Source organism: Takifugu rubripes, chromosome 13 (genome assembly GCF_901000725.2).
Source record: "Takifugu rubripes chromosome 13, fTakRub1.2, whole genome shotgun sequence".
In the NCBI taxonomy this organism is placed as follows: domain Eukaryota; kingdom Metazoa; phylum Chordata; class Actinopteri; order Tetraodontiformes; family Tetraodontidae; genus Takifugu; species Takifugu rubripes.
The window spans coordinates 12837209-12862667 of NC_042297.1; the positions used below are offsets into that span (position 1 = coordinate 12837209).

General features: G+C 44.4%; 2 protein-coding genes and 1 long non-coding RNA gene across 4 annotated transcripts; 1 reads left to right on the forward strand and 2 right to left on the reverse strand.

The window, feature by feature from the left end:
- LOC101068706 (C-Jun-amino-terminal kinase-interacting protein 1) lies at nucleotides 1-25017 on the reverse strand. 2 transcript variants are annotated; one of them, XM_011609882.2, is made up of 12 exons: nucleotides 24860-25017; nucleotides 14877-14988; nucleotides 10065-10322; nucleotides 7456-7537; nucleotides 5591-6694; nucleotides 4729-4804; nucleotides 3677-3849; nucleotides 3403-3506; nucleotides 3118-3234; nucleotides 2731-2801; nucleotides 2427-2525; nucleotides 1-2296 (listed from the first exon to the last, which is right to left on the reverse strand). In XM_011609882.2, exons 1-12 carry the CDS (start codon nucleotides 24934-24936, stop codon nucleotides 2224-2226), a joined length of 2346 nt encoding a protein of 781 aa, XP_011608184.1. In that variant the 5' UTR covers nucleotides 24937-25017; the 3' UTR covers nucleotides 1-2223. The 2 variants fall into 2 exon arrangements, with proteins under 2 accessions (XP_011608184.1, XP_011608187.1); XM_011609885.2 differs by lacking the exon at nucleotides 24860-25017 and adding an exon at nucleotides 24558-24816.
- LOC115252214 (uncharacterized) lies at nucleotides 19147-19864 on the forward strand. Its single transcript, XR_003890629.1, has 2 exons — nucleotides 19147-19225; nucleotides 19326-19864. It is a non-coding gene; the product is annotated as an uncharacterized lncRNA (long non-coding RNA).
- LOC115252210 (golgin subfamily A member 6-like protein 6) lies at nucleotides 20859-24134 on the reverse strand. Its single transcript, XM_029846772.1, has 2 exons — nucleotides 23033-24134; nucleotides 20859-22941 (listed from the first exon to the last, which is right to left on the reverse strand). Exons 1-2 carry the CDS (start codon nucleotides 23167-23169, stop codon nucleotides 21585-21587), a joined length of 1494 nt encoding a protein of 497 aa, XP_029702632.1. The 5' UTR covers nucleotides 23170-24134; the 3' UTR covers nucleotides 20859-21584.
- Nucleotides 25018-25459: the final 442 nt, after the last annotated feature.

Consider the following 25459-nt stretch of genomic DNA (forward strand, 5'->3'; position numbering starts at 1 on the left):
TTGAATCCATATATATTTTAATATTCATATTTACAGGTATTAAATTATTCATATTTATATGGCCTTTGACCCTCCATGACCTTCTGCTTCCTGCTGTGCACCTGATTGGCTCTTAAGAAGGGAAATATAAAAGGTGGTGGCAGCTTTGAGAACATGAAGGCAACAACATACAAACTTTTGGGACATCAACACACTGGAATAGACAAAAATCTTAATGCAAAGAAAATCATTTGATATGAATCAGGGTTTGTGATAAATATTGTAGAAGATATTTTGCTATATTCACCCATGTTGGAGGCATAAGAAATAAAACCATAAACCTTTGGTTTCTTATAATGTCACTGTTGCAGCTTTAAAGGCCAGACAATGTGCAGGAAAGTTAATGATTTCGAGTTCTTTTATTCTTACTCTTGTTTGGAAATGCGGAATTAGTACGTCAGTAGGTTTGGCGTGCCGTTCCCCACTTTCAGGATATTTGGAAGGTCGACATAGCAGATAAAATTCAGCATTCCCTGGGTGACACAGCGATATCTTGCTATGTTTATGTGCATGATAATAGTGGTACTTTTTATTGTTTTGCCTTCAGTTGGTAGATAGCGTCTATAAACCCTCCAGCTTCAAGGATGAGCAGAGGTCAAGGTGGGGATTTAAAAGGAGATATGGTGGGTTCTTCTCTCATTTTTGCTGCCTGACATAAACGTTACTGATCAACCTATATTAAGGACCCAACAAAAAGATATTCTCTTTTTATGCCTTTTAGTCACTACCTGTGCAGCACCTACATGAATCTGAAAATATTCACACTTTGCATGATGACAACCACCACAAAATGTATTTTAGTGCTATAGTAACATTCCAGATATCATGACTTCACTACATTGAATGCAGCATCTGAAGATAGAGAGCTGCTGAATCTTATACTCCTATACTGAAAGCCTCAAGATATTAATGGCACTTTGCTCTGATATCAGTGAGACCAGCAGGTTTGTGCGTGTCTGTGTGTAATCGTGAGCAACAGATGAAGGTTCCTGTTTCACTGTGGAAAAATAGAAATTGTGACATCACAGGTACAGCGCGGCGCTTCGACACCGTTCAAACGTCAAACACGGCAACCCTCTTGAATATCGCAATGAAGTTCCTCATGAAAGTTGTGAGAATCAGATGAACAAGAGGCACTCCCAGTGAAGAAAAGAAGACTTTCATTTCCACTCTGCCCTCAGCACCTGCAGCCGAGCTGTCGTGTAGTGTCATGTCAGTACGGCCAAACTGGTTTAACAAGTTATAACGGTAAAGAATTGCGTGTCGGATAAGGGGGTGGAGGCTGTTTATCTGAGCGTTGCAGTAACTTGTAAAACAGCCAAACCTCACAAAATCTTTGCGACACACGCATAAATTGTGCTCTCTCATTCTGCCTTTTAGAGGAAATTCTTCACATTTACACCTATTGTAAGATTGTATGTAGCGCAGTCATACGTGGCCCCAAATTTCTGCAGATCCAGGAACTTTATTCACGGATCTCGGTGTCATTCTAAACAGAATAGGTTCCCATTTCTGCTGAAACATGTAGTAGCTTATTTTATATTTCTGCCTCTAACTTATTAAGGAAAGCAGATTTATTAATGCTACCAAATGGGGCTAGAGAACATGGATCAATGATAAGTTTACTAATAACTGCACGGAGCATTTTCAATATCTGCAATATATGTTGTTTCGCCCGCATATTTTGGCCCTGAATATCCTATTTTCTTGCGCCATTCTATCAGGTAGGTGTGATTGAAGTTTGATTAACAATCTTATGAAATGTTTCCGCTTTCATACAAGTTTCAGTGATGTAAAATCCTTTCCAGGGTCTGAGGGTGGACAGGCTCAACCCTTAGATTTGAAGTGGCACAGTCTGTTATTCAGTAAATGCACGCACCTGCTTCTTGAGCGCGGGCTGGAGCCAGTGTAGTCCTCCTCATTGAGTCGATGCTACAGGCTAACCAATGCTGCTGTGATGCAAAGTTTGTTGTTTATCAGTGCAACTCATCATCACTTTCTTTTTGCATATTTTCCACCATCATCAGGCTCCTTCTTTGGCCCAACTCTCCCCCACAGTTCCAGTAGCCAGCCCTCATTCTCTTCTTTATTTCTAAATTATTATTTTAGAGCTATCTGTCTTTCATGCAACATGATGCTATGATACAGTGTACTGTACAGGGCTGTGGTCGAAGGCAGGGCGTGTTACTCCAGGTAGATGTCCTCTGTTGGGCACGAAGCCTCCACAAACTCTTTATAATACAGCTGAAAGGCTTTGCTGCAAAACAGAATGGTGCATTTAAGCCACTTTTAAAACCATTCAAAGTGCATTTGTTTTTTCAAAGAGAAATATGGAATTTCTTTCAAAGTGGGACTTCTTAAAGCAACAACCAAAAAATATAGCTCACCCCACTGACTCTGCAACAGCTTTAGTGGAATCTTCTGAGACAAACACATGGCAGGCAAATCTGTGGTCGGCTGGGTGCTTCGTAATAAACCCAAAATATCTGCATGTGGGGAAAAAAAGAGACCATTCAAAGCTAAAGGAAATGTAAACAGAGGAACTGTCTGACAGACTTCCTTCCTCCTCTTTGTGCTCATGAAAAAAGTTTGACTAGAGCAGCGGCTGACCCCGACTGACATCTTGTGCCCTTAATCCTTGATAACCGGACACCTAACACGTTTATGACCTATGTGACACTTCTCACTTACTTGTTATTTTTGGGATGATAGCCACAGAAGGAGACATTCTTTAACTGGAAGAAGTGATTGCACTCATTGCTCTGTGGACAAGAAAGAAGAAATGTGATGTTATTTGGTTAACAAGTTGGTTTAACAGGTGAAGATTCTTCTTAAAACCTAAAATCCTTTCATCCAGTATGGGTGACAAATGCATGCATCTGAATTAGATAAAACAGATACAAAGGTCATTGTCAGTCAAGTAAACAACCGCAGTGCTTCTCAGCGGCCAGCAGAGGGAGACATGTGACCGGATAAAACGAGCTTCAAGTTGATGAAGAAACCTGAAGCTCAACGTCCTTGAGCTTCATTCATCTGGCGTTGAACAGACGTAAGACACAACAGACAGAACAGTCATACCCTGTCACACGCGTAATAATCCTCTTGGACTGAAAGTTTGATGCCTTTCACACTGATATCCAGGATGCAGGACGAAGGTGGGTTGTACTCTACTGTCATCCTTCTGTTAGTGGCAATCTAGAAAACAAAAGCAGCTCAGTGAGGAGGTCCTTTGGTGGCTATAAAAAGCTTTTGCCATTTTTAGGCTGGTATTATATATATATCTGTAATTTATTGTACAATAACATGAAAGTAACGCAGGATGGCCAGTTTTCAGCTTTTAATGTTCAAACACGACACATGTACCTTCTGCATGGCTGCACAGAGAACGTCATTTCCTTTATGGTAGGGCACCTGGACTGAACCCAGGAACTTCAGCCGGTAGCGGTCCATCCACTCACCGCTCTTCACTGCACGGGCATGAAATAAGCAAAAATGGGAGAAACACTTAGGCGAATGTCTTCATTCCTATCTTTACACAAAATAATCGATTCTACAAATATGAACTGCCAATCCTATTAAATCGTAATGGTCTTGCTAAGTCCCTGTGGTACTGATGGCGGGGAGTGGGGGGGGATACCTCTGTAAATCTCAGGATCCTTGGAAACCTCTATGGCGTAGTATGCAGGGAAGATACCACGAGCCCCAGTTCTCATGTTGTAACCCTCGTACCAGTAATCCTCCGACTGCACCTCCACCAGTAGAGGATCGTCCACCTCCAGCTCCAGCTCATCATCGTGTCGCGGGACAAACCTGACGACACAGAAGGTGCCATAATTGTACAGGCTTATTATGGGTCAGAAGATACTGTTTCCATCTAGCTCACCAACACTGTGGCCCTCATACGTGTTATATTTCTACTCGCTCATTGAAGCTATATCCAAAGTTTGATAGTGTTGCAGAGATTCAACACATATTCATATGAAATGCTACAAAGCAACACTGATCCTGCATATATACAAAATAAAGGAAACCCCTTTTAAAACTGTTGTATCTCTTTTGTCCTGATGCTGTGCTACTGCAGATGCAGCTAATCACATGACTGGAGTGCTCATGTGACACCAATTGCATCTACAAGCATGGGGTCAAAAGCTTCTGTACATCCATTGTGTGTGTGTTTGTGTGCTTGTGTGTGTAAGACACAGGTCTCTTCCCAAACAGCCAGAGTACAAATAAAAACAAGGAAAAAACACAGTCAGATGATCAATCTAGTGCTTTGTGATGTGGGTCCAGAGGTGGGGGCCGAGTGATGCACTAACGAGCAGCTTCTTAGCACAACTGCTACAACGCCCTGCTGAAATCGTCGCATTAATTCAGAACAGTGGATTCTATGACACCAAGCAGTTCAACAATAATACATAATTCATTAAATCCTGATTTCTTCCTTTTTGAGCTACTTTAAGCATCGCTGTCCATGGCAGTCATGATGATGTGCTTACTGACACAAAACAAATACAGAAGATGCTATTTTTGGACCCTTGGTGATGATTTTCAGAAGGAAATGAGCCAAATGGAGGGAAGTGAGATTGCTGTTCTTCATTTTATTTGCACTATAGAGTGAAACACGACAGATTGTACTCAATAAAAACTTCATCCAAATAATGATGTCGACATCGTGCCACTCTTCCTCACCTGTAGACGGCTCTGTGGCTCTGATCCTTCTCCTCTCCGTGAATAACACAAGAGTATAAACCGAAGGACTCTGCACCTGGAAAGTCGGAGCGACACAGATTAATGGCTGTGGTGTTTCTAATGAGCATCAGAGGACCACCAGGACTGTTGGAGATGACCACACGTCCATTAGACAAAGCTATTACCCTCCACCTCCTCCTGTCCATTACTGCAGGACACACATTTTGCTGCTCAGTGCACAAATCTGCATTTTCCAAAACTGACAGACCTGTGTCACTGAATCCATTCAAACACATTAGCAAACATTTTTTTACATCTTTACGACAAGATGCGTGTGTCTGCTGGTAAATCAGGGAAATTCTGCATCTTTAATCATCAGAGTCAGAAGGAATTCTGTGAGAATCTAACAGACAAGAAAATTAGGTCTAAAATGTTCCAATTCATGACCAAAAGGAATAAAAGTAACATGCTGCGCATATGGTTTACAAGTAAAATAGAAAACGGAATCTTTGAATCTGGAATAGTCTCTTTGGGACAATAATACGTTTAAATCTAGCTCTGATCAGGCTCGCACGAACATTCTGGTGCTCTGAGCCTCCCTGAATATGCTGAATCAGCCGCACCGCTTTGAGCCGTGGTCGGACGCTATTGGCCGAGGTTTTACCCCGTGTGTGAAGGGACTCCTCGAGGGCCACGGCACATAGAGCAAGTGACAGCAACTGGCACCAAAATAAGAAGACAAGCCCTGTAGTTTCTGCATTTAACTGGCTAACAGTCGTATAAAATCACACGAGGATTGCTGCCTGTAATGGTCTGAGTAGTCAGCATGTATATTCAAGGCCACGGTGGTGTGGTGACTTACTGGAGGAGCGCGAGCGTCCGTTCATGAACACATTGAGGAACTTCTTGGAGAAATGCAGGTCGAGCTCTGGAGTGGATTCTTCGGAGAGGCTAGCTGTGGCCTCCCTCCTCACGCCTCCCATGTGTGCTCCGTCCTCTTCCTCCTCCTCGTAGTCCTCCCCGATGGCGGACTCATAAGGGGACGAGACGCAGTTGTCATATACGGTGGCCGAGTCACTGTCGTCGCTGTAGCCTTGGTAACACTCCCTCAGACTGACCAGTTCTAGCTGAGCATGTTCGTCCACCACCAGTGTGTATTTGACAGCGTCGTACGAAAGGCCGCTGGCCTCCGAGTTCATGGAAGTCCTTCGTGGGATCCTGCCACTGCCACCATCCACCTTTCCTCCCCTTGTTCCTATACTCCCGTCCATAATTAACCTGTCCACGTCCTCGTCCTCCCCACAGTAGCTCTCATCAGTGGCATCCACGTACTCCACTGATGAGCCGGCTCTCAGCATGACACCAGCTCCCGTTCCCTCACTTTTGAGGCTGAGGTCCAACGCAAGTGAGGAGCAGGCTGGGAGAGAACTGCTCGGTGGCGTGATGAGGGACTCTACACAGGAGGCATACGAAGGCGCGGGCACGTAGACCTCGTCCTCCTCGTAGATAGATGGGTTTGTCCGGTCTGGGAGGGGCTGATAAGGAGGTGGGCCCTCTGTGTCGGAGCTGATGGACATGCGGGTATGTTCGGGTTGCTGTGAGAGGAAAGGCCGGTCCTGAGCGTGGGGGGGTTCCAGAGTGTCAGCAGAACGATGCACAGGAGTCAGATATATCTCCTCTGTAGGTTCGAGTTGAACGTCCGTGTGGTAGCGGATTCTGTCCCGGTGGTGCCCACCCCCATCTGCTCTCCCCGCCGGATAAGCAGGAGCTGGCGTGTAGTTCTGTGGCGGCGGCGGCGGCGCGGGCGGTCTCTCCTGAAGCTTTGGGCGGGTCGCTGTCGATGAGCTGTGAGAGTGTCTGCAGGGGGCGTCCGTGGAGGTCCCGCGGTCTTTGGTCTGGGCCCCGCTTCCCTGCACCTTGTCCTCGTCGCTCAGACAACTGTGCTCCCGTGGGGGCGTAAGTTCCCCTGGAGGAGACAGCAGCACACCCACGGCCAGAACAACAAGCGTGCAGACAGACAGGCAGACACACAGGTCAGAGGGCCAGAGTGAATAAACGTGGAGCAGGTAGGCAGACATGGCGGTGAATGCAGAGCAAAGCACAGGAGGAGGCAGAAATACATAACGATTAGGTAACAGACATCAGGATTAGGCTGTCAAAGCCCCGTTACCCATCAGAGTCAGTGCTACTGGGCAGAGGTGATTGTCTGTTATGTCATAATCCATCATCGAGAAGTCCCAGCATGACATTTTGACTGCATGATTCCGCCTGGTGTCTGACAACAGACGGCAAACAGTGTTTAAACAAACATCCAGCTCCAGAGAATGGAGAGATGCTGCACCAAAAGGGACGGGTCTCGCCAGGGGAGACTGGGGGAGAGGTCAGACCAGTACAAAGCTATATTCTGCTCTATAACCTGGTCAAATTCCTGAGCAAAGTTTGGAGCTATGTCATGGAAAAACAACCTCATTTAATCCCAAAATTATAAATAATATCCAAATTTCCACATTTCTAGTTGTAAATCCCAGTTAGGCACCATGGTTGCTAATACAAAGCCAGCGTTAGCTTAAAAGAGCTAGTTGGAACCACATATGCATTCATCTGCTGTGCTTATAGCTTCAGGGTGCAACGAGCACATAGCACTCTTCCTCTGTGGAAAGAAGTAAATGGTGCCTTAAACTAAAGTATGAAATTCTCCTGAAGCTCTGCTGAGATAGAAATACTGACCTGCTTTGAGTGGCGACGATGAGCCTGAAACTTTCTCCTGCCAGCTGTATTTCTTCCCAAAGGAGTTGTTGTTTAAGGTGTCCTGTGGGAATCGGGAGGGAAAAAAAGACAGGAGGAAATGAGAAGAAGGAAGGGAAGTAAATTAAAAATAGATGGAGGTTAAAGACGGGAAAAGAAACAGATTTTTGATCGGTGAGGTCTGGATCCACCAAGTGAATGGAGACTCACTCACACACACACACACACACACACACACACACACACACACACACACACACACACACGCACACACACACACACACACACACACACACACACACACACAAAGCTTTTATTCTGTTGAATAAGCAGTGGGGCTTCTTTTGTCTGTGTTATGTGGTGTAGATTTAAAGGGAACCAGGCCTTTTTACAGCCATCACACACATACATGAACCTGAGAACCTTGTTAGTTCTTTAGAAATCCTCCAGAGACCTGCTTGAATGCAGATGAAAAGACTCAATGAGTGTGATTGTCCTCAGTGTCCATGTAAAGGGAGCTCAAAACCTTGTTCAGGACGATTCATTTTATGTTGAAATCTCGAGTCTTGATGAGATCGAGAGGTCACAGCCAACGCTCACAAACCAAGGCACTGATCACAGATACATTCAGACAGATGGAATTTTAAACTGTTAAAGAAATGGAAAATGTTATCACACTGAAAAAGGTGGAAAAGAGGTTCCCACGATGTGGCTGCTGATACTGTGTGTTTATCCTGTTTATTTCTGTCTCCTGATGCGTTCAGGTTAAAGAGCGAAAGAGACTGAGAGTAATAAACAGTTGCAGATTTTCAAACATAAAAGGAGGGATGGAAGCCATCGATGATGACGCAGAATCCAAAATAAGACCTCCCCAGTCCACCCACAGCGTCATATGACTCACTTCCCATCTATGCGTGTAGACTGTTGCTGTGGGAACCAGAGAGGCTGGAGGTGGGAGGCGATCGGGGGGGGGGGGGTAAAAGCTGGTTTTATTAACCTGACAGTAAATAAATATAAATATTATCTAAATATATATATATAAATATAGTTTATGTTTATGTTAGCCATAATTTCAGCAACTGTTGGGATGTGGAGAGATTCACTAATCAACTCAACTGTATTCTGCAATATTCTATCACCATTCCAAAGAAATGAGAACACTTCATTTGTTGTGAAAAATCAAACGCAACAATATTGGTCAAAAATGGATTTTAAAGTGAGAAAGACTGCAAAATGTGTAATGTGCAAAGTGCACGATGATGATCAAGATGATCTTTCCATGGTGAGGAACGAGCTGCTATTAGCTGTGGTCTGTTGGTTCCTGGTGTATTGGACGCTGAAGGTTTGGTTCTTCTACACACTCCAGTGAAGAGAGCACGAACACTGTCCCAGGGGACAGCACGTCTTCCAAAGAAGCAAAACATTGGAGAGCAATTATTTCCTCTCATACTTCTGAGTTCTGACAGCCCTCTTCTCTCTCTTTCTCTCTCTCTCGCGCTCTCTCATGCATACACACACACACACAGTACAAACACACAATCTCCACAGTTCAGGCTGTCAATCCGATCACCCAACTAACTGGGTATTTGTTCTTTGCCTGCCTGTGAAGTGGAAACAAGCTGTGTGTATGTGTGTGGTTTGTGTGTGTGTGTGTGTGTGTGCAAGAGTGTGTGTGTGTGACCATTTGTTGGACAGTAATTGCACAAATTAGGTGCATGAACAGAAATGTAGCACATTTTTTGTCTGCTCAGGTTAATTAGTAGTGCCTTCGAAGTGGCTGCAGTGTGTGACCAGTTTCCTTAAGTCCCTTAAGCTATGAGGAGACTCCAGCAGGAGTGGTGGGACTAACAGGTCTGTGAAAGTTGATTAAGTCAGACAGGTTCACCCATGGTGACAGCACTGGTTAGCTTTGTTTTGGTTTGATTAGTGTTACTCAGACAGGACAGTAGCTGGACCTTAAGTACTCTTAACCCACTGCTCCCAGCATGCAGCTGGGTCTTACCTGCTGTCTCTCCATTTAAGTACAAATCTTGACATATTTAGAGGGCAGTGGGTTTAAAAATCACAATAATGAAAATAGCAGCTGTTTCATGTAACAACTAACAGGTGGTCGGATTAAATCGGGCGACTAGATCACTTTTCATCCAGCTTTAAACAGCTCTTCTCTCCTTCAGTGCCACGAGAGCAAATGTGGCATTAAAATGGTTGTACAGGAGTGACGCGTCTCATCCTCCGGAGAACTGTTCTCCTGCTGATTTGGGTGAATTAGACACTTAATCCTGAGACAGTCAACGGTGGATTTAAGTCACGAGCTCTAACAAACAGAGATGGACACAGAGGAAAAAAAACACCCTCTGTCTCTGGGCCTCGACAACAGGCACTTTTGTTCGGTCCAGTAAACATCCTGTCAGAGAAACAATTGTAGTCAGGTCGGATGGTGAGGTCACGCAGACCGTCCCTTCATGTTTTCCATTATAAAATGTCGCATCTGAACTGGCTCAGACACCCAATCATAACCAACAAAGATCTAAAACTTTACTTCGCCTGATGTGATCAATGGGTGTGTGTGTGTGAGGAGAATGAAGCCCTACCTGCGTACGTGGCACAATCGGGAAGAGGTTAAGGGTCGTGGGTCTTTTGGGCCGATACGTATCCATGGTGACAGGTGCTGCGGGGTCCTTGATAAGCACTGGGGCTGCGATGATGGATGGCTTTGAGGAGTCTATGTCGCCGCGGAAACCGTCAGCACCGTCTATGAGTTCCAAGTGCAGCATCTCTGCCTGAAGCTGGCCGACGGCGCCCAGCTCTGCCCTCCCCGACACGCTATTGGTTCCTCGCCTCATGTGGCCCTGCAGCGATTGGAGGAAAAGAAACGTCGGTCAAACACAGTGAGAGAAGAAGGGAGAACGCACATGGGGGGGGGGGTGGCATGAGGAGACTGAGCTGGCCAATTAGACTCTGCTCTGCTTACAGGCTGCCCCACGCTCGCTGCCAACACTGAGCTGCTCCTTAAAGCCCAGAAACAAGCAGAGATGATTCTGAGCATCTGCTCCATCACATGACAGTGTTTACCTGTAACAAGTCAGCGTGAGACCTCCCTCTGCTCTGGTAATCAGTTTAATTCCTGATTTTAGCCTCTGATCATCCCTGTTACAGCCTCAACACACATTGGTCCTGACATCCCTACAGATATTCAACGTATGTAGAAGACAAAACAGCCAGAAATCATCATTCAGCTTCATGAGAACATCAAATATAATAATGTGACAGCATAAGTTTCATGATGAAAACTGCTTCCTTCTGAAAAACAATGCAGACATACTCCTTGAAACCACAACAGAGTAACGCTGGGGAACACGTTCGTGAGAAAAATCTAAAAAGTAATTTCTCAAAACGGCTGCTGGAAAGTGACATAAAACCACCGTGATGTGACAGACGGGATGTCAAAGTGCACTAGGACACTACAGTCTGCTTCACATCCCATCATGATCCCCGCAGCCACACACACAAACACTGTGTGTGAAAGTCTCTACACGGAGTCACTGTTAAGCTCATAACAGCCTTTAGCCCCAGCAAGAGACACATCTTGTGTGCATGTGTGTGTGCGTGTGTGTGTCTGTGTGTAGCAAGCTAACTCGCAGTTGGTGAATTGAATAGAGGTTAATCCAATTCCAGCAGCTGCCTTCAAGCACATTAGTAATATGCAGTAGAACTCTTCTTTTTTTTTTACACAAAATGTACGATTTTTCAAACAGTATGATGCTAATCTTATTATATTTAACAGCTAAACATATATCCTTAAACGCCTTTTCTAACAATCAACCATCATTTGATAAATTCCATCTCCTGGAAGACGCTCAGTCAGGAGTCTTTGTCAGCCACTTTCTCTTCCTCTCATCTCTCTCTGATCAATACCTGCTAATCTCCAGGCTTCCCCTGCTCTTCTCCCACTTAACGAGCTCAAAAATGATGGCCTGGTCCCTTTAAGACCACCTCAGCCCCTGTTGCTAGGAGACAAGCGGGCTAAGCCAGGACAAGGAGGCAAAGGAGATTCTGCTGTGCTGAAGATGCTGTGACGCTTGGCTCTTGTCCAATCAGAGCATGCATGCATATATATATTTATTTATTTAGATTTTAGTAATGACATATTTAAAGCAAAGAGGGTTGTTGGTTGTGACCAAATTTCTCTGTTGGATCATCACTCTTATAGCTGCATCAATATTTCATTTAGCACATTAAGGGTTTTTAACAGGAACAACAGGAACAATATTATTGTCATCATCATACATCAGGCTCGGAACAGGTTTATTACCTCTTCCTGTTGCTTCATCCCAGTTGTTGCCATGTGCAGATGAGATGACGTGAGCAGAGAGTGTATGTGTGAGTGTTTGATGACAGAATATCAGAGGCAGAAAGAGAGAGGATCTCAACACTTATTTTCAGCTCTGACACATGCCAGAGGTGATGGAACCGCTGTTACCATGGTTACAGATGATGTTTTACTGGACAGTCCTCTCTCGCTCTTTTTCTGCTCAGTCTCTATGTTTGTGCCCCACTTCCATCTGCTTTCCCTCTCTGTGCACTCCTCCCTTGTCTTAGGGTCAATGCATCAATATGTTATGTTAACATGATGCAAACAGTCAAGTAAAAAACACTTATCAGCATAACCCTTTCAAACATTCTTTTAAACTAGAAGCATGGTTTCATGATAACAATGTAAATAATAATTCAGGATTATTGCAAGATTAAATGAATGTATTGTCTTATTTCATTGAACCTAAATGCTATTAAATCGGCTGGAAACAATTATAAAACATTGTTTTCCCATCTCCAACAACAGGGGGCAGTATTGCCAATAATATGTGTGTCTATCTGACTGGCTTATTTTCTGACAGACATGACAGATAACTGCTAACTGAGGACCAACGGGTGGGTGGGAGGTGGACGTTTTAAAAATACGTCCAGGATCTCCTGCCAACAAACCATTGTTTTCAGCCAGTTTGGCAAGAGACAGTTTGTCACTGGTCAGTTACCAATCACAATGTCTACATTATAGAAGCAGAGGTTATCTTTGTTCCATTTAATAAGTCCATATAATCACTAAACTCCAGATGGATGCATCGTACCAGTTCAAATCATTATGCATGTACTGTATCTGATTTAGTGTGTTGTATATCAAACTTAAAACCACATCAGATGACCCTGTGGTTGAATCAATTCTTTAAACCTAAAAAAAACACCTTGTTTTGTGTTAGATCCTGTAGCATGTAATTGTGGGGAAAAATGAGGAGAATATGGGTTGAGCCATTTTGGTTTTGTTTGCCGTCTAATTATGAACAAAAAGATTGCTTTCTGAGATCTCTCAACCATGGCTCTGGAGTATGCTCACCACCTTTATTCCATGGCTTGCCTTCAACTTTATTTGTCTCAAACAACAGCAGCAAACAGATTTGCTCCTAATCTCATCTCATAATTTATTGACACAGAAAAACACACAGGCAGTGTTTTCTCTGAATTGTTTCGTACATCGCTGGGCAGAAACAAGTGCGGGGGTTTGCTGTGTGACACAAATTGTGCATTAACCTTTATACATGGTGCTATGATGATGCACTAGCTACCTAACTAGCAACATTAGCGAGTATCAGGTTTACTACGCTGCACAGTTAGTGTATAGAAGCACAGCAGTGCATGTTATATGTGAGCAGTCATAAATGTTCAACCATAAGAGTAACATGCCCTCTGCCTTCCCATAAACCCCTAACCCCCCCCCCCCTTCCCCGTGGAAGCAGGCACCACGCCCGTCTGTGTTGAGTGACACTCCATCTTTGTGAATGCCCATTATTGATGAGATAAGAGGTGTCCTAAACCTCCTCTGGGATGATGAGATCACCCATGAGGTCAGATACAGCGAGGTCGCCGGCCACCCCCACCACCCCAGAGATGTTCTGTAGATGCTGCACCCACATGCATTTTTAAATAGAGCAGATCTTCATCACACTCAGCACTTTGTCGTTGTCTCGGATCTTCACATTGACTGAAACATGAAGCAGATTCAGACCTGAATATATTCATAACCAGCTGTCTGTATCACCACTCTAGCTCTGCCTCTGTCCACCTGATGCATCAAAATCCAACAGAAGAAGCTCATTAGAAGCATATCTGATGACTCGTTTTGGTGCTGAAATGCACGTTTTCATGAAGCGGTAATGTGAGCAACTCGATTGTATGTACTGGATCTCAACAATACAATAATTTTATCACTGTCTGATTGGTTGTGAAGTACATTTGTTTTTACTCTTTTTTATATCAGGTCTCAGTTGAAACCTCCAACCATTGGATGCTCTGCTTCAAGCATCACTGTGTTAAAAAACCCAATGTTAGATAAAAACCCCACAACAAAGCACCATCATCCCATTGAAAAGCCTGACTTGGACTAACAAAGATGGACGAAGTGTTCCTCACGCTACTCAAAGCAGAAGCTGTTGCAGGATATCGCCGATCTACTGTATCATCACACACTCTGTTGAGAAGCACCAGCGGACGCCGTTCGTTTCCTGCACCGCCTCGGTTCTGTGTCCTGAGGTGACGCAGCTCTTCCCATCTCCACTTCTGATCTCTGCTGAGCCACTGCAATGTCACCAGCGACTACACAGCCTGAACACACACCTACAGGTACACTCAACTCCCTGCATCACATTTATTTCAAACAATCAAATACAAGGCATATAAAAAAATACAGATCGTATAAATCATGTTGGGAAAGGGCCCTCGACCCTTCTGTTGCCTTGGCTACAGGAGCTAAATGGAGGAGGAGGTGATGATGGTTTCACTGGGAATAGACTGAGATCTGACAGAATGATGAATCCACCTCTGCTTCTTTTTCACACTGGCAGCACCACTTCATGCCAAATCCCCTTTTTATCTATATCTACAGTGTGCTGATAGCACGGCGCAGAATGCTGCTGAAGTCTCTGACCAAACCGGAGAAATATAAACGGCTTGGGGACAATTATTTAGAGAACTGGGAAGCAGGAGGATCATTCAACTCTGATTAGACTCAAAGCTCTCATGCCTCTGGCAGGAAGTCGTTTGGCACTGCTGTTAAGGAGGAAATGACAGTGGTGGAGGATCTGGACCCTCAGAGATTGTGAGAGTCACTGAAACGTCGGGACAAAGTGACTGGGAAACTCAAAACAACCTGGATTAGCTAGTTTTGCATTTAAGGGCCGCATGCATTTTCTTCCACTTTTAAAAAGCACCTCACTGTGTAAAATCCTCTGAATCACAGCGTTTCCAAAATACAGTTAAAGATGATTAGTGGCTGCGAGTGACACTAATAAAAGGAAAAGCCATCATTGAAAGAGCATTTTATTAAATCTGAGGGGAGCCAGATCTGGGCTTACCTTCAGGTCCGGCCCGTTGCAGTTAAGGCTCATCCCGCGCTCGTCGGTGATCTCCGTAATCTCCGACAGGTCGTCATCTTCAAACTCATCCAGGCTGATGTCGTGGGTCAACCTGGTTACAGGGGAAGATTAAGATAAAGTTTAGAGACAGATGGGACGGCAAAATTAAACATCTCACGCTTATTCGTAGCCACAGTTTTTCATAGAATCTCTGGCTGACCGAGTTTCATTAATGACGTAGGACCGGGAACATGCAGCCTTAGCCGATCTGTCCAGGATCTTGCAGGTCTCCTGCAGCATGTGTAAAGGTTTAATGAGGGCTAAACTGTGTGTGGACGTTGATGCATTCCACAGATCCCAGAAACTGTAAATACACTCACCTCAACAATATTTAGCGTCATTAATTATTACCATTAAAACTATCAAGAGACAGAGAAACACGATGAAGCAGCACCTGCCCTCATCTAAAAATAGTCGCTCTCTGGTCGCTAAAGGAATTACCCTGCAGGCTGAAATAAAGCAAAAACAAACAGGTCTCAGCTGTTTTTGCATTAATTAGTGATGTATAGTGGACGTCACCGTGGTCGTGGGCAGAAAAGTGGACTATCCTGCTGTCTCTGTCAGGATTCAATTAGCTTACAGTAAACAATGCCTCAGTTTTCCCCTTCTGTAATTATGTCTGCCTCTTGTCTCCTTACACTGCAACCTCCTGGGCACAGCAGACAGCCGGAAAATGTTATTAGAGGGAGGGAAGGAAAGATGACAATGACCACAATGAGCATAAAGGCAAGCTGTCAGAGAGACATGGGGAAGCTGCAGAGCTACAATCGCCCTGTTCTCGCATGATGCTGATACCAAATCTGGCTCCACTGACACTGCATCTGTCTGCTGGAGTATATACAGCTGCCGCCGTCTGTGGCCATTGCACGTCAGAGAGCGCTGAGGAGGTAAATAGCCCAGGTTGAAGCATCTGCTTACATCTATAATGAGACCCTGAAGGAGGCAGCAGAGGAGCGAAGGATTGAAAGAGGCCATGAAAAAGGAAAAGGAGGACAACTAAAGGTGTGAACTCCACGATCTGATGTTAGACTACAAAAAACATCTTTGAGACCAAGAAACACATCAAGAAGTCACTTAAAAAACGCAAAAGTGTACATTAATAGTAAAACACTGACAACCTATGATGACATAATGTACGGAAAGGATGGTATTATTTGTTATTTAGTTGTTAAAGGTCAAATGGTCTCAGACAAACAAACTCATTCTTAAAATAACCAAGTACTCCAGTAACCTGTGACATTTTTACAGGTCATCAGATATGAACAATTCAGCAAGCACTCCTCGCCCCTTTGACATCCTTCATCTGTGCTTGACTATCGGATATTTCTCATTTGCATATGAATGCACCTTCAGCAAAGTCGTTCTTAACTGCAGGATCAGGCACAAGCTCCCAAGCACAACGTCGTACAGTCCAAAGAGACCGATCCAGTTCCATTAGTTCCCTCTAACTCCTGTCTTTACTCAGCAAATATCTTGTCCCCAACCTGATTTGTTGAAGAAACACAGTTGAAAGCTCTTAGATTCCTACGAGCAAAATATGGCCTCAAACCAGTGACAGTGCAGAGTGACCACTGTCATAATTTACAGGATATTAAAGATTAAGTTTCAAGAAGAGGAGAGTACAGGAAATTAAATAATAAGAACACCGTGAGTCATCAAGGCTAATCAGTCTCACCAACTGTAGTTCGCTGTGAGATCAGGCCTTTAGGAGAGCATAAATAGAGAGGAGGACAACCACACAGAGGTCATGATGGCAGGACAGTACATTACAGGACATATAGATACATATGCAGCAGAGACTGCAAAGAGTTATTGGGAGAAACATGTGTAGAGGAAAGTGAGAGCACTTAATGCTGGGAGATAAACCACCAGGACAGGACAGGGTGACCCCCTTCTGCTGCGGTGCATTGTAGGCCAGGAGGGAGTTAAAATTCCCTCGTGTCACACCAGAGCTCAGCCTATAAAGCAGGGAGCAGACATCCTAGACGACATCAGCTGCGCCGCCGCTCCGTACACCCTGAATCCCCAGGTCATTAAAACCTGATCCAGGAAACTCACTGACGTTGAAACTGAAAGCGGTTTCAAAATAAAATATATCCAAAGAATCACAACATTGGGCTTTTAGGAACCCTCAACAAATATCTCTCATTTGACTAATGACAGATTTCGACACAGTTATCAGATCTGTGCCGTTTTACACTGCAGGACCAAAACATTGTAGTACAGGTCCCGCCTGGACGTCAACAGCGCCAGCGATCAATGTGGGCTGACTCAGCGACGGGGTTGTGCTCCCGGTCAAGAGAACCCTGCTGCACATCTACTGTGTCATCATAAGCACTGAAAGTGAGACGCAGCAAATCAGTCAGACGGTAGTAACGGCAGGGCGCCCCCGCCATCATCACTCTGTCACCTCACAAAACTCGTGGTGCGTCGCCAATTTCACCACTCAAGGTTACGTTCCCAACGGTTTAGAAGAAATAGATTTGTGTTTCTATTACAGCGGCACCGCTGAGGTAACCCAGGCCTGATCTGAGAATACCCAAAATATCCCCCGAGGATATAAATCCTTTCCTCCTGCAGTCAAGATGGTCGTTAGTTTCATTGATAAATGTGTCTGCAGCCTTGAATTAGCCTCTCCTAAGGTGGTTTTAATTTTTCATCAGCTTCTCAGGGATTTTTCAACAATTTTAGATTACATATTACACCTATGGATTGTTATAAGATGTTACGGCAGTGACCTATAGCATTGTTTTTGGTGTTTGCTGTATTTAAGGGCAGCTTAAAGGTTGGGCTCACACTGGGCTGAGGAAATGACATTAATTCAAGTTAAGCGATATGTGGAGCCCTTTGGACACACAGAAAGAAATCAGATGAGATTCTGAGCTGAGCCGAAATTTAGCCATGCCTGAATAATGCAAAACTGTTTAATTACTGGAATGGGGGGCGCGACTACGCCTTTAAAATGAAGTCAGGCTGTCACAGGTCCTGAGCACAGCGTTTACGAGCATGTTTCAGTTTGGTCCAGTTAAGATTTGGATGAACTCCAGCAATGTCCTGACAGTAGAGGCATCAGGACGCTGTGCAAGCACGGCCTGCATCACTGCCTGCGTTCACGAAGGGCATAGTGACCTCCTGCTTGGGCCAGGACGGTCCAGGCCAGCTCATTCGTTTTGACAACGACTCCCACACCGACAGCACTGTATTTACCTGCCGCGCACGTGCAAATGTGAACAACAGCAGGTTTATTGATGCTGGTGTAGTCAGAAAATGTTTTCTCTCTCAGATATTAATGCTGAGGTTTTCAAACGGAAGAAGAAGAAAAGTCTTTACTGTCAGAATACAGCGAGGTACGATGTCAGGTATTTAGAGTAGAAAGAGAAACACAAAGATATTGTAACTGAGCTGGGCAGAAATGTAGGTCATTACTGGTTTCATATGGTTATTTGCTGCAATGTTTGCTAATGTACAGAAGCGTGCAGGCAGGAGTGTGGTGAATGTCTGCCAATGAACATCACCGCTTTGATCCATTTTTGTCAGATTAGCAGCAACTGTATGCTCCTTCCTGTTTTATTTTACTCCCCCCAATAATTCACGATTTTCTTTCATCAAGGACAGGAACTGGGATCAGGACCATCCTGTCAAATTCACCACAATCAGCTGGGACCCCCCCTCCTCACCCTGAGCACAACAACATGCACACTCCCATCATGTGCCAAGAAAACAACCGACAACACAAAGTCACTGTCACACTGTGGAAACAATCCACCCATAAAGTATCAGCAGGACACAATTGGCCTCCATATTGGTCAACACGCCTCCTCTTTCCACATAAACATATGCATCCACTCTGATTCAAGGACGTGCAGGAGCTTTAGGATGCAAAGAGACGGCATACTACAGCAGGAAAACAGGCATGTAAGCACTTACACCCTCACAAGGTCACACACAGCCATGATGAAAAAACACAGAAACAGTACGGAAAGAACGAGCTGCCCTACCATTTCTCCCACTGGTCCTCCATCCAACCCTCTCCTCCTTCCCCTCCTGAGTCCATGCTGTAAGTGAGAAGGGCATCCACAGCTGAAAGCTGTGGTGGAGGAGGAGAAGAAGGAGCAGGAGGGTTAGAAAGTGAAGAAAAGAGGGTGGGCGAGAGGAGGAGCGAACACAGAGAGAGAGAGAGTGAGAGAGAACTGGAAAGGGAGAGGGAGGAGGGGTGCAGCTCATCCGGGTCGATGGGAGATGTGTCCGATTCAGAGCCTCGCTCCTGCTGCTCATCCGGACGGTAGGAGGTAGGTTTGGGAATTATTTAAAGCGGAAGAGCAGAATATGCTATAGGTGAGTGGTGTTATATAATCTCCTCCTCTCTTCCGCTCTGGTTCCCCCTTTCAGATGTGTATGCTGTCCATGTGAGCCACTGCGGGAAAATACTACACATGCAATGGGATAAAAACCCCAACAGGATAAACGGGAGCACAAGAGGAGACTCCTCCCACGCCGCATCTGTGTTTCAGTCCCTGGACACACGCTCACGTTCAATTATTCATTCACTCCACTGATCACGAAGCACCTTTGTCATCAATTCCACCATTTTCTTTAACGGACAATCATGTACAAATGAGATAAGACTGAGATTCTGATAGCCAGGTCTGATAACACTCGCAAACATGGATGCAAGTCTCTTCAATTAAAGCCAGGGATGGAATGAGAGAGAGACAGAGAGAGACAGAGAGAGAGAGAGAGAGAGAGAGTGCAGAGGGGTGAGTGTCGTTAAGTGCAATATGCCATGTCAGCAAAAAAGAGCAACAGCTGTAAATAATCATCATGGAGAAGTCCAACCAAAGCAATAACTGTCCATTCTGAATGTCAGCTTCTGCCTTGGGTCATTACTTTTTTCTCTCTCTTTTGTTTTAAATAAAAGAGCAGTTTTACACCCCGGCCTCCCCTCTTGCTTCCCTCCACCATCCCAAACCCCTGATGCCACCTGTCAGAACGGTCACTTCAAATACGGGATCGGCGGCGATCTATAAACGGTGATCCAGGTTATCGTCATTGCTGGACCCAAACATGAAGCTGAATTTATGGTAACAGTGGCTGCTGCTCTTTTGCTCTGTTATACTTATTTTTATCTGCTCAAAGCTTTAATGAAGAAAGACACATTGCACTTGGAAGCTTATTTCCATAATAATGAATAATCTACAGACCTACTTTGAAATCTCTTATCAGGCTAAAGTGCATGACTCTGGACTGTGGTAGGAAACAACAGCAAAAGCCTTCAAGCTGGAACTTCACATGCACCCTTATTGCGCAACACGCACACACGCACACACACACGCGTGATATCTACGCTACGCCCCCTGGTGCCACACCTGATCACTGCAGGAACATCCAAAGTCACTGTTCATCACAGTTTATGTTTCATCTAAGATTCCACTCATCATTATACTTTGTTCACTCTAAATACAAGGAAAAAAAATGATGATTCAATTTTAAATGGTAATTTTTTTTTTTTATCAACCTCATTAACACACAACATCATTTAAATGCAAAGATCCGCATACACGTGCTCTTTGCATTTGAACCTTTAATAAGACAACTCTTGTCATCCAGCGTCAGACTGAGTGAAACCGCAGGTGCAGGCTGGGATCGTGCAGCGCTGCAGTTTAAATTTAGGGGCTAAGAAATGGGGTCACTGGTTTGAAAAGCTCAAAGATGAAGAGCTGCTCATCAGTAGGCGAATTTCCCCACACAAGCAGCTCTGCAGACAACTACTGTTTTTTGTTTTTCCTGGCATCATTTCTTAATAATCCAGCACAGAAACTGTACAGAAGATAAACCAACCATATAAAATAAGCCGAATCCATCTTCAGAATAACATTAATGGCCATGTAAAAGGTCTCTCACAGTCCAGGAAATATAGTAAAACAATACAGCAAAATAAGTGTGAATAATTTTAATAAAAAAGGAAGAAACTAACCAAGTGTGCAGACGCAGAGAAGATTATGTGGGGGGAAAAAACAGTAACATCTGTTTACTCTGAGACTGGCTCTGCCTGGAGATATAGATTTTCTGACCTATTTCTGTGTGCACTCAGAAACAACAACCCTAAAATATTAATGTTGCTTCCTCTGTCCCTGATCTGATCGTCTGCTGATCAGCTTACCTGATTGATATGGGTTAATTCCATTCAACACTCATTTTTTACCCTTTATTAAACAAAAATGAACTTTATTAGAGAATGGCTGCAGTCATTGTTGCTCATTAAGGTGTTCCAACTAGTCTCATCATATTCAATCATGTCCAGAAATGGTGTTCTACCACATTTGTTCAATAATCGGTGGCGTTTTTCTGAGAAATCCTAATTTTCTGGCAAAATTTCCCATGGAACACAGGCACAATCATTCCTTTATCACATTAAACAGCACATAAACACAAAGCCTGAATTTGTGCATGATTATCCGTTACAAATGATTGGACTACACCAAATCTCCAATTCCAGAAAGCGCATCCTTAGGGAGTGCAGATACAGTGTATCCCAACGGTTTGGATTAAACAGAGAACAGCACAATCTGGGAAAATCCTTTCTAAACTGACTGTAAAACTTTCTCCTCAGGCCACTGTGGCGCTCTCTCCTCCTGCTGTTGACAAACTTCAGTCAACATCTTCCTGGGACTCTTCATTCATTAAGAGCTCCAGCTTTATCTGCTCTTCTTTCAACCTCAGCTCTTGACTGAACTTCCTCTCCTCCTCCAGAAGCTGTTTCCGGAAGTATTTTTCTATGCTGGACTTTTTCTGTAAACCTTTTTCATGCTCCTCATAGATCTCTTTCTTAAATTTGTCTTCCATGTCAAATAGCTGTCTCTGATGGCTTTCCTGTAGTTCCTCCAGCAGTTTGAGATGCTCTTCTTTGAGAGCAGTATATTCTCTGCTGGCCTCGTCCAGTTCTGCCCTTGTGCTTTGCAGCTGGTCGACGGTGTTGCTGTAGGCAAAAGTCTTCATCTGATACTTCGCGATGGCTGTAATGAGCTCTACGTCTTTGTCAGCCAGACCTTTTCTAAGCTGGTTGACGACTTCATCGTAGTTCGTGGCTGATCTCTGCAGCTCAATCCTTATCAAGACTACTTCTTTAAGCTCTCTCCTATGATCTTCTGCCTCCTTTCTCAGTTTTTCCAGAACTTTATGCTGCTTCTTTTTCTCCTCTGCACTGTCACCTTGCAGTTTTCGGAGTTCTTGTTGGAGACGCTGTGTCTCCTGCTTGTAGGTCTCCTCTTCCTCCTCTCTGGCCTTCTCTTTCTGCTCCAGCATCTCCTCCATCTGCTTTTGCCTCTCACTCCACTGCTGTGCTCTTCCCTCCCACTGTTGACACACTTCAGACAGCATTTTCTGGAGCATCTGGTCTTTGTGTAAGAGTTGCCTCCTAATGGCCTCATCTTGTTCAGCAAGCTCCTGCTTGAACTTCATCAACTCTTCAGAAAGTTTCTGTTTGGAGCTCTCTTCATTCACTGAGAGCTGCTGTCTCACCTGCTCTTCCTTCAGCCTCAGCTCTTCATTGATTTTTCTCTCCTGTTCCGGCAGCTGTTTCCTGAAGTTTTCTTCATTTGAGATCTCCTGCCAACAATATGGCTGTTCCCCAGAGATCGCCGTCCTAAAGTTTTCTTCCATGTCAGACAGCTTTTCCTGGTGGCTTTCCTGTACTTCATCCAGCTCTTGACCCCTTTCTGCTTTAAGTGGAGCATATTCTTTGCTGGCCTCCAGTTCCGCCTTTGTGCTGCTTAGCTGGTTCAGATCATCAACGTAGCCCACAGTTCTCATCCGCTGCCTCTTGATGGCCATGCTGAGCTCTTTATCTTTATCAGCCACAACTTTTTTAAGCTGTTTGACTTCCTCTTCCCAGTTCTTGTTAGATCTCTGCAACTCACTGTTTTGCTCTTGCTCTTCTTTAATCAACTCCTCCAACATCTTGTTCAGTTTTTGCCGTTCTCCCTGACCTTGACCAGTCTCCATGTCACTGAACAATGTACGGAAAACATGGTTTTCAATCAGCTTCTCAGCTATAAATTCAAACATGTCAAATGTTTCAAAAAGAAAAGACATCTTACCTCATGGTTTGCATTTCTTTGCAATATAGAATGTTGTGGACTGTACTCAAAATTAATTCCCGCCAATAATAAACAACGCAGTCGTAATGCTGTATGATACCAACAAGAACCGTCTTGAGGCCCTGCTTTGGGGCCATAAGTCAAAGCCACATTTGTCCTTTTATCATTTATATTTGATCATATTATTTTCATTTTGTCGCATCAAAAATCAATGTAGTCATGGCAACTAAACACGCATCTGCACGCCTATGCATGAAAAGCCGGGTAGTCTGTTATCCTGAGGGCTTTTAAAAAAAAAAGTAATCATTATTCAGTCTCGCCACCCAAGGTGAAAAGATTTAATGGTTTTTTCACTCTGGAAATGTGTTAATGTGACAACGATTTCCGAGGAATCGCGATTTCCTTTCAAAAAACACCAAACTCCAAACCAGCTCTTTACCAAACCACCTGTGATTGTCCAACAAATACACATCATTTTATAGGAGTATCTACTCACACACAAACAAATGTTGCAATTACCAGACTTCAGCAATGCTCCATTCTATAACAGGCCCAGGTCAGAGGTATAGGCACACAGTCCCTGTTTCTCTGGGATTGTCCAGCTTTGTTTGTCTCCACATCAGATAAATCAGAAGCTGCTGAAAGGACTCGGGGATGAAAGTCTGAGGAGAGATGGTTGTAGATCTGCAGCTCAGCTAATGAGCCAGAGAAGCTCCGATCCGGAGGGTGTGTGTTCCTGTCTGCATGTGTTGCAGCCTCACTGGGGAATCTTGATCACACGCATGGAGCCACCAGTCGCACTGATCAAAACAAATCACAGCTTCTACTCGTCCACCACTTTAAGACACCCAGTGTGTGTTTGCAAGGGAGACAGGCTATGAAGCAAACAACACGCAGCTAATCCGACTCCCTGCAGGTTCAGGTGATCACCTACCCGATAAACTCCTGTCTGCCAGAGCTATTTTTATTTGCGTCTATCAATTATGCAAGAGATCATTTTAAGTTCCTGCAGTGTAATTATTTAGTGTGAAGAGAATCGAAAGAGATTAGATAAATAGGAAATTACATTGACGAGACTCATTAGCAAGGCAGTGTTCAGTGTTTTGTTGTATTTTAGGAAATTAAGACTGCAAACTGTCCAGTTACAGGACAAAAATATCAAGTTCTTATCTAAGTCTGCAAACATGACAGAGCAGCATTCCAGCATCCATGGAGGGAGATCAACAACAATATTTAGGTAAACATGTGCCTACATCAACAAAAACAGCAATTACAATTATTATATTATTATAAAGATCAGGTTATATTTGATTTCTGATGATCAAAGATGTAAAAAAATCAATTTACCAACTACACATGAAAATAATAATAAAGTAGAAATGGACCAATCCAGGGGAGCAGCTGAAGTAATTACCTTAAGTATTTAAAGTGCAATTGGAGAAAAATATTTTTCATGCTGATGACAAAATAAAACGAGTACAAATTAAAAGTCTTCACGTAACCCTGGAGCTCATCGAGTCCTTACCCAGATCTGACAGCAGAACTGTGGTCGGGCGAGCTCACCAAAAGTAAACGACATGATTAAAAACGATCCTGCCAGAGCTTCTGTCGCTCCTCCGGGAGCAGAGCAGACACGCCCAGACGGACAACATGCGGCCCGGCAACACGCTTCATTCCGCGGGGCCAGGCGAGCCCCGCCGCGGCGTCTCCCCGGAGGAAGCGTTGGCAGCCTCGGCTGGGCTGAGCCGCGCTGTTGCGCCTCACTCACGCACATCCTCCGGGGCCGGCCGAGCCGACCACCACCGACTCCCGCAGCAGGGCTCTTACCTGAAGCTGGCCGGGGAGTTGAGCCGGGCGCTGCGGCCAGACGGGGGGCTCGCTTTCCTCTTCTCTCTGTCCGCCATGACGTCGCGCTATTCCTCCGCCATCAGCTCCAGCGAGCACGAGCACGAGCAGCCGCCCCGTAAACACCTGAGCGGCCTGGCGATGCTGATACAGCGATGCCTTCATAGACAGGCGGAAAAACAATATTCAGCCCCCCGATCGAGCAAGAGAGTATACTTATAAATTATGTACGTTCATAAACGTGATAAATATCGCACATAAATACAAAATGCTGTTCACGCACACTTCTATTCAAACTTCATTGTGAACTTTTCATAATCAGTTGGGCAGAATGACAGAAAACAAAGAGGAATCTAGAAAGAGGGGCCATTTACATAGAGGCATTGAAAGCAGCACAGGTTTCTAAAAAAAGACTGATAAGAACTTTAATTTAAACATAACTCATTAAAGGAGGCTGATAATCTGCTCGTGTTAATACAAAGCGTGTGTCCTAATTAAGTATATTTTTAAGTACAACAAATACTCTAATTTATAACTGGATAGTGGATATCATGTTGTCCACCAGGCCTGCACAGACAGGGG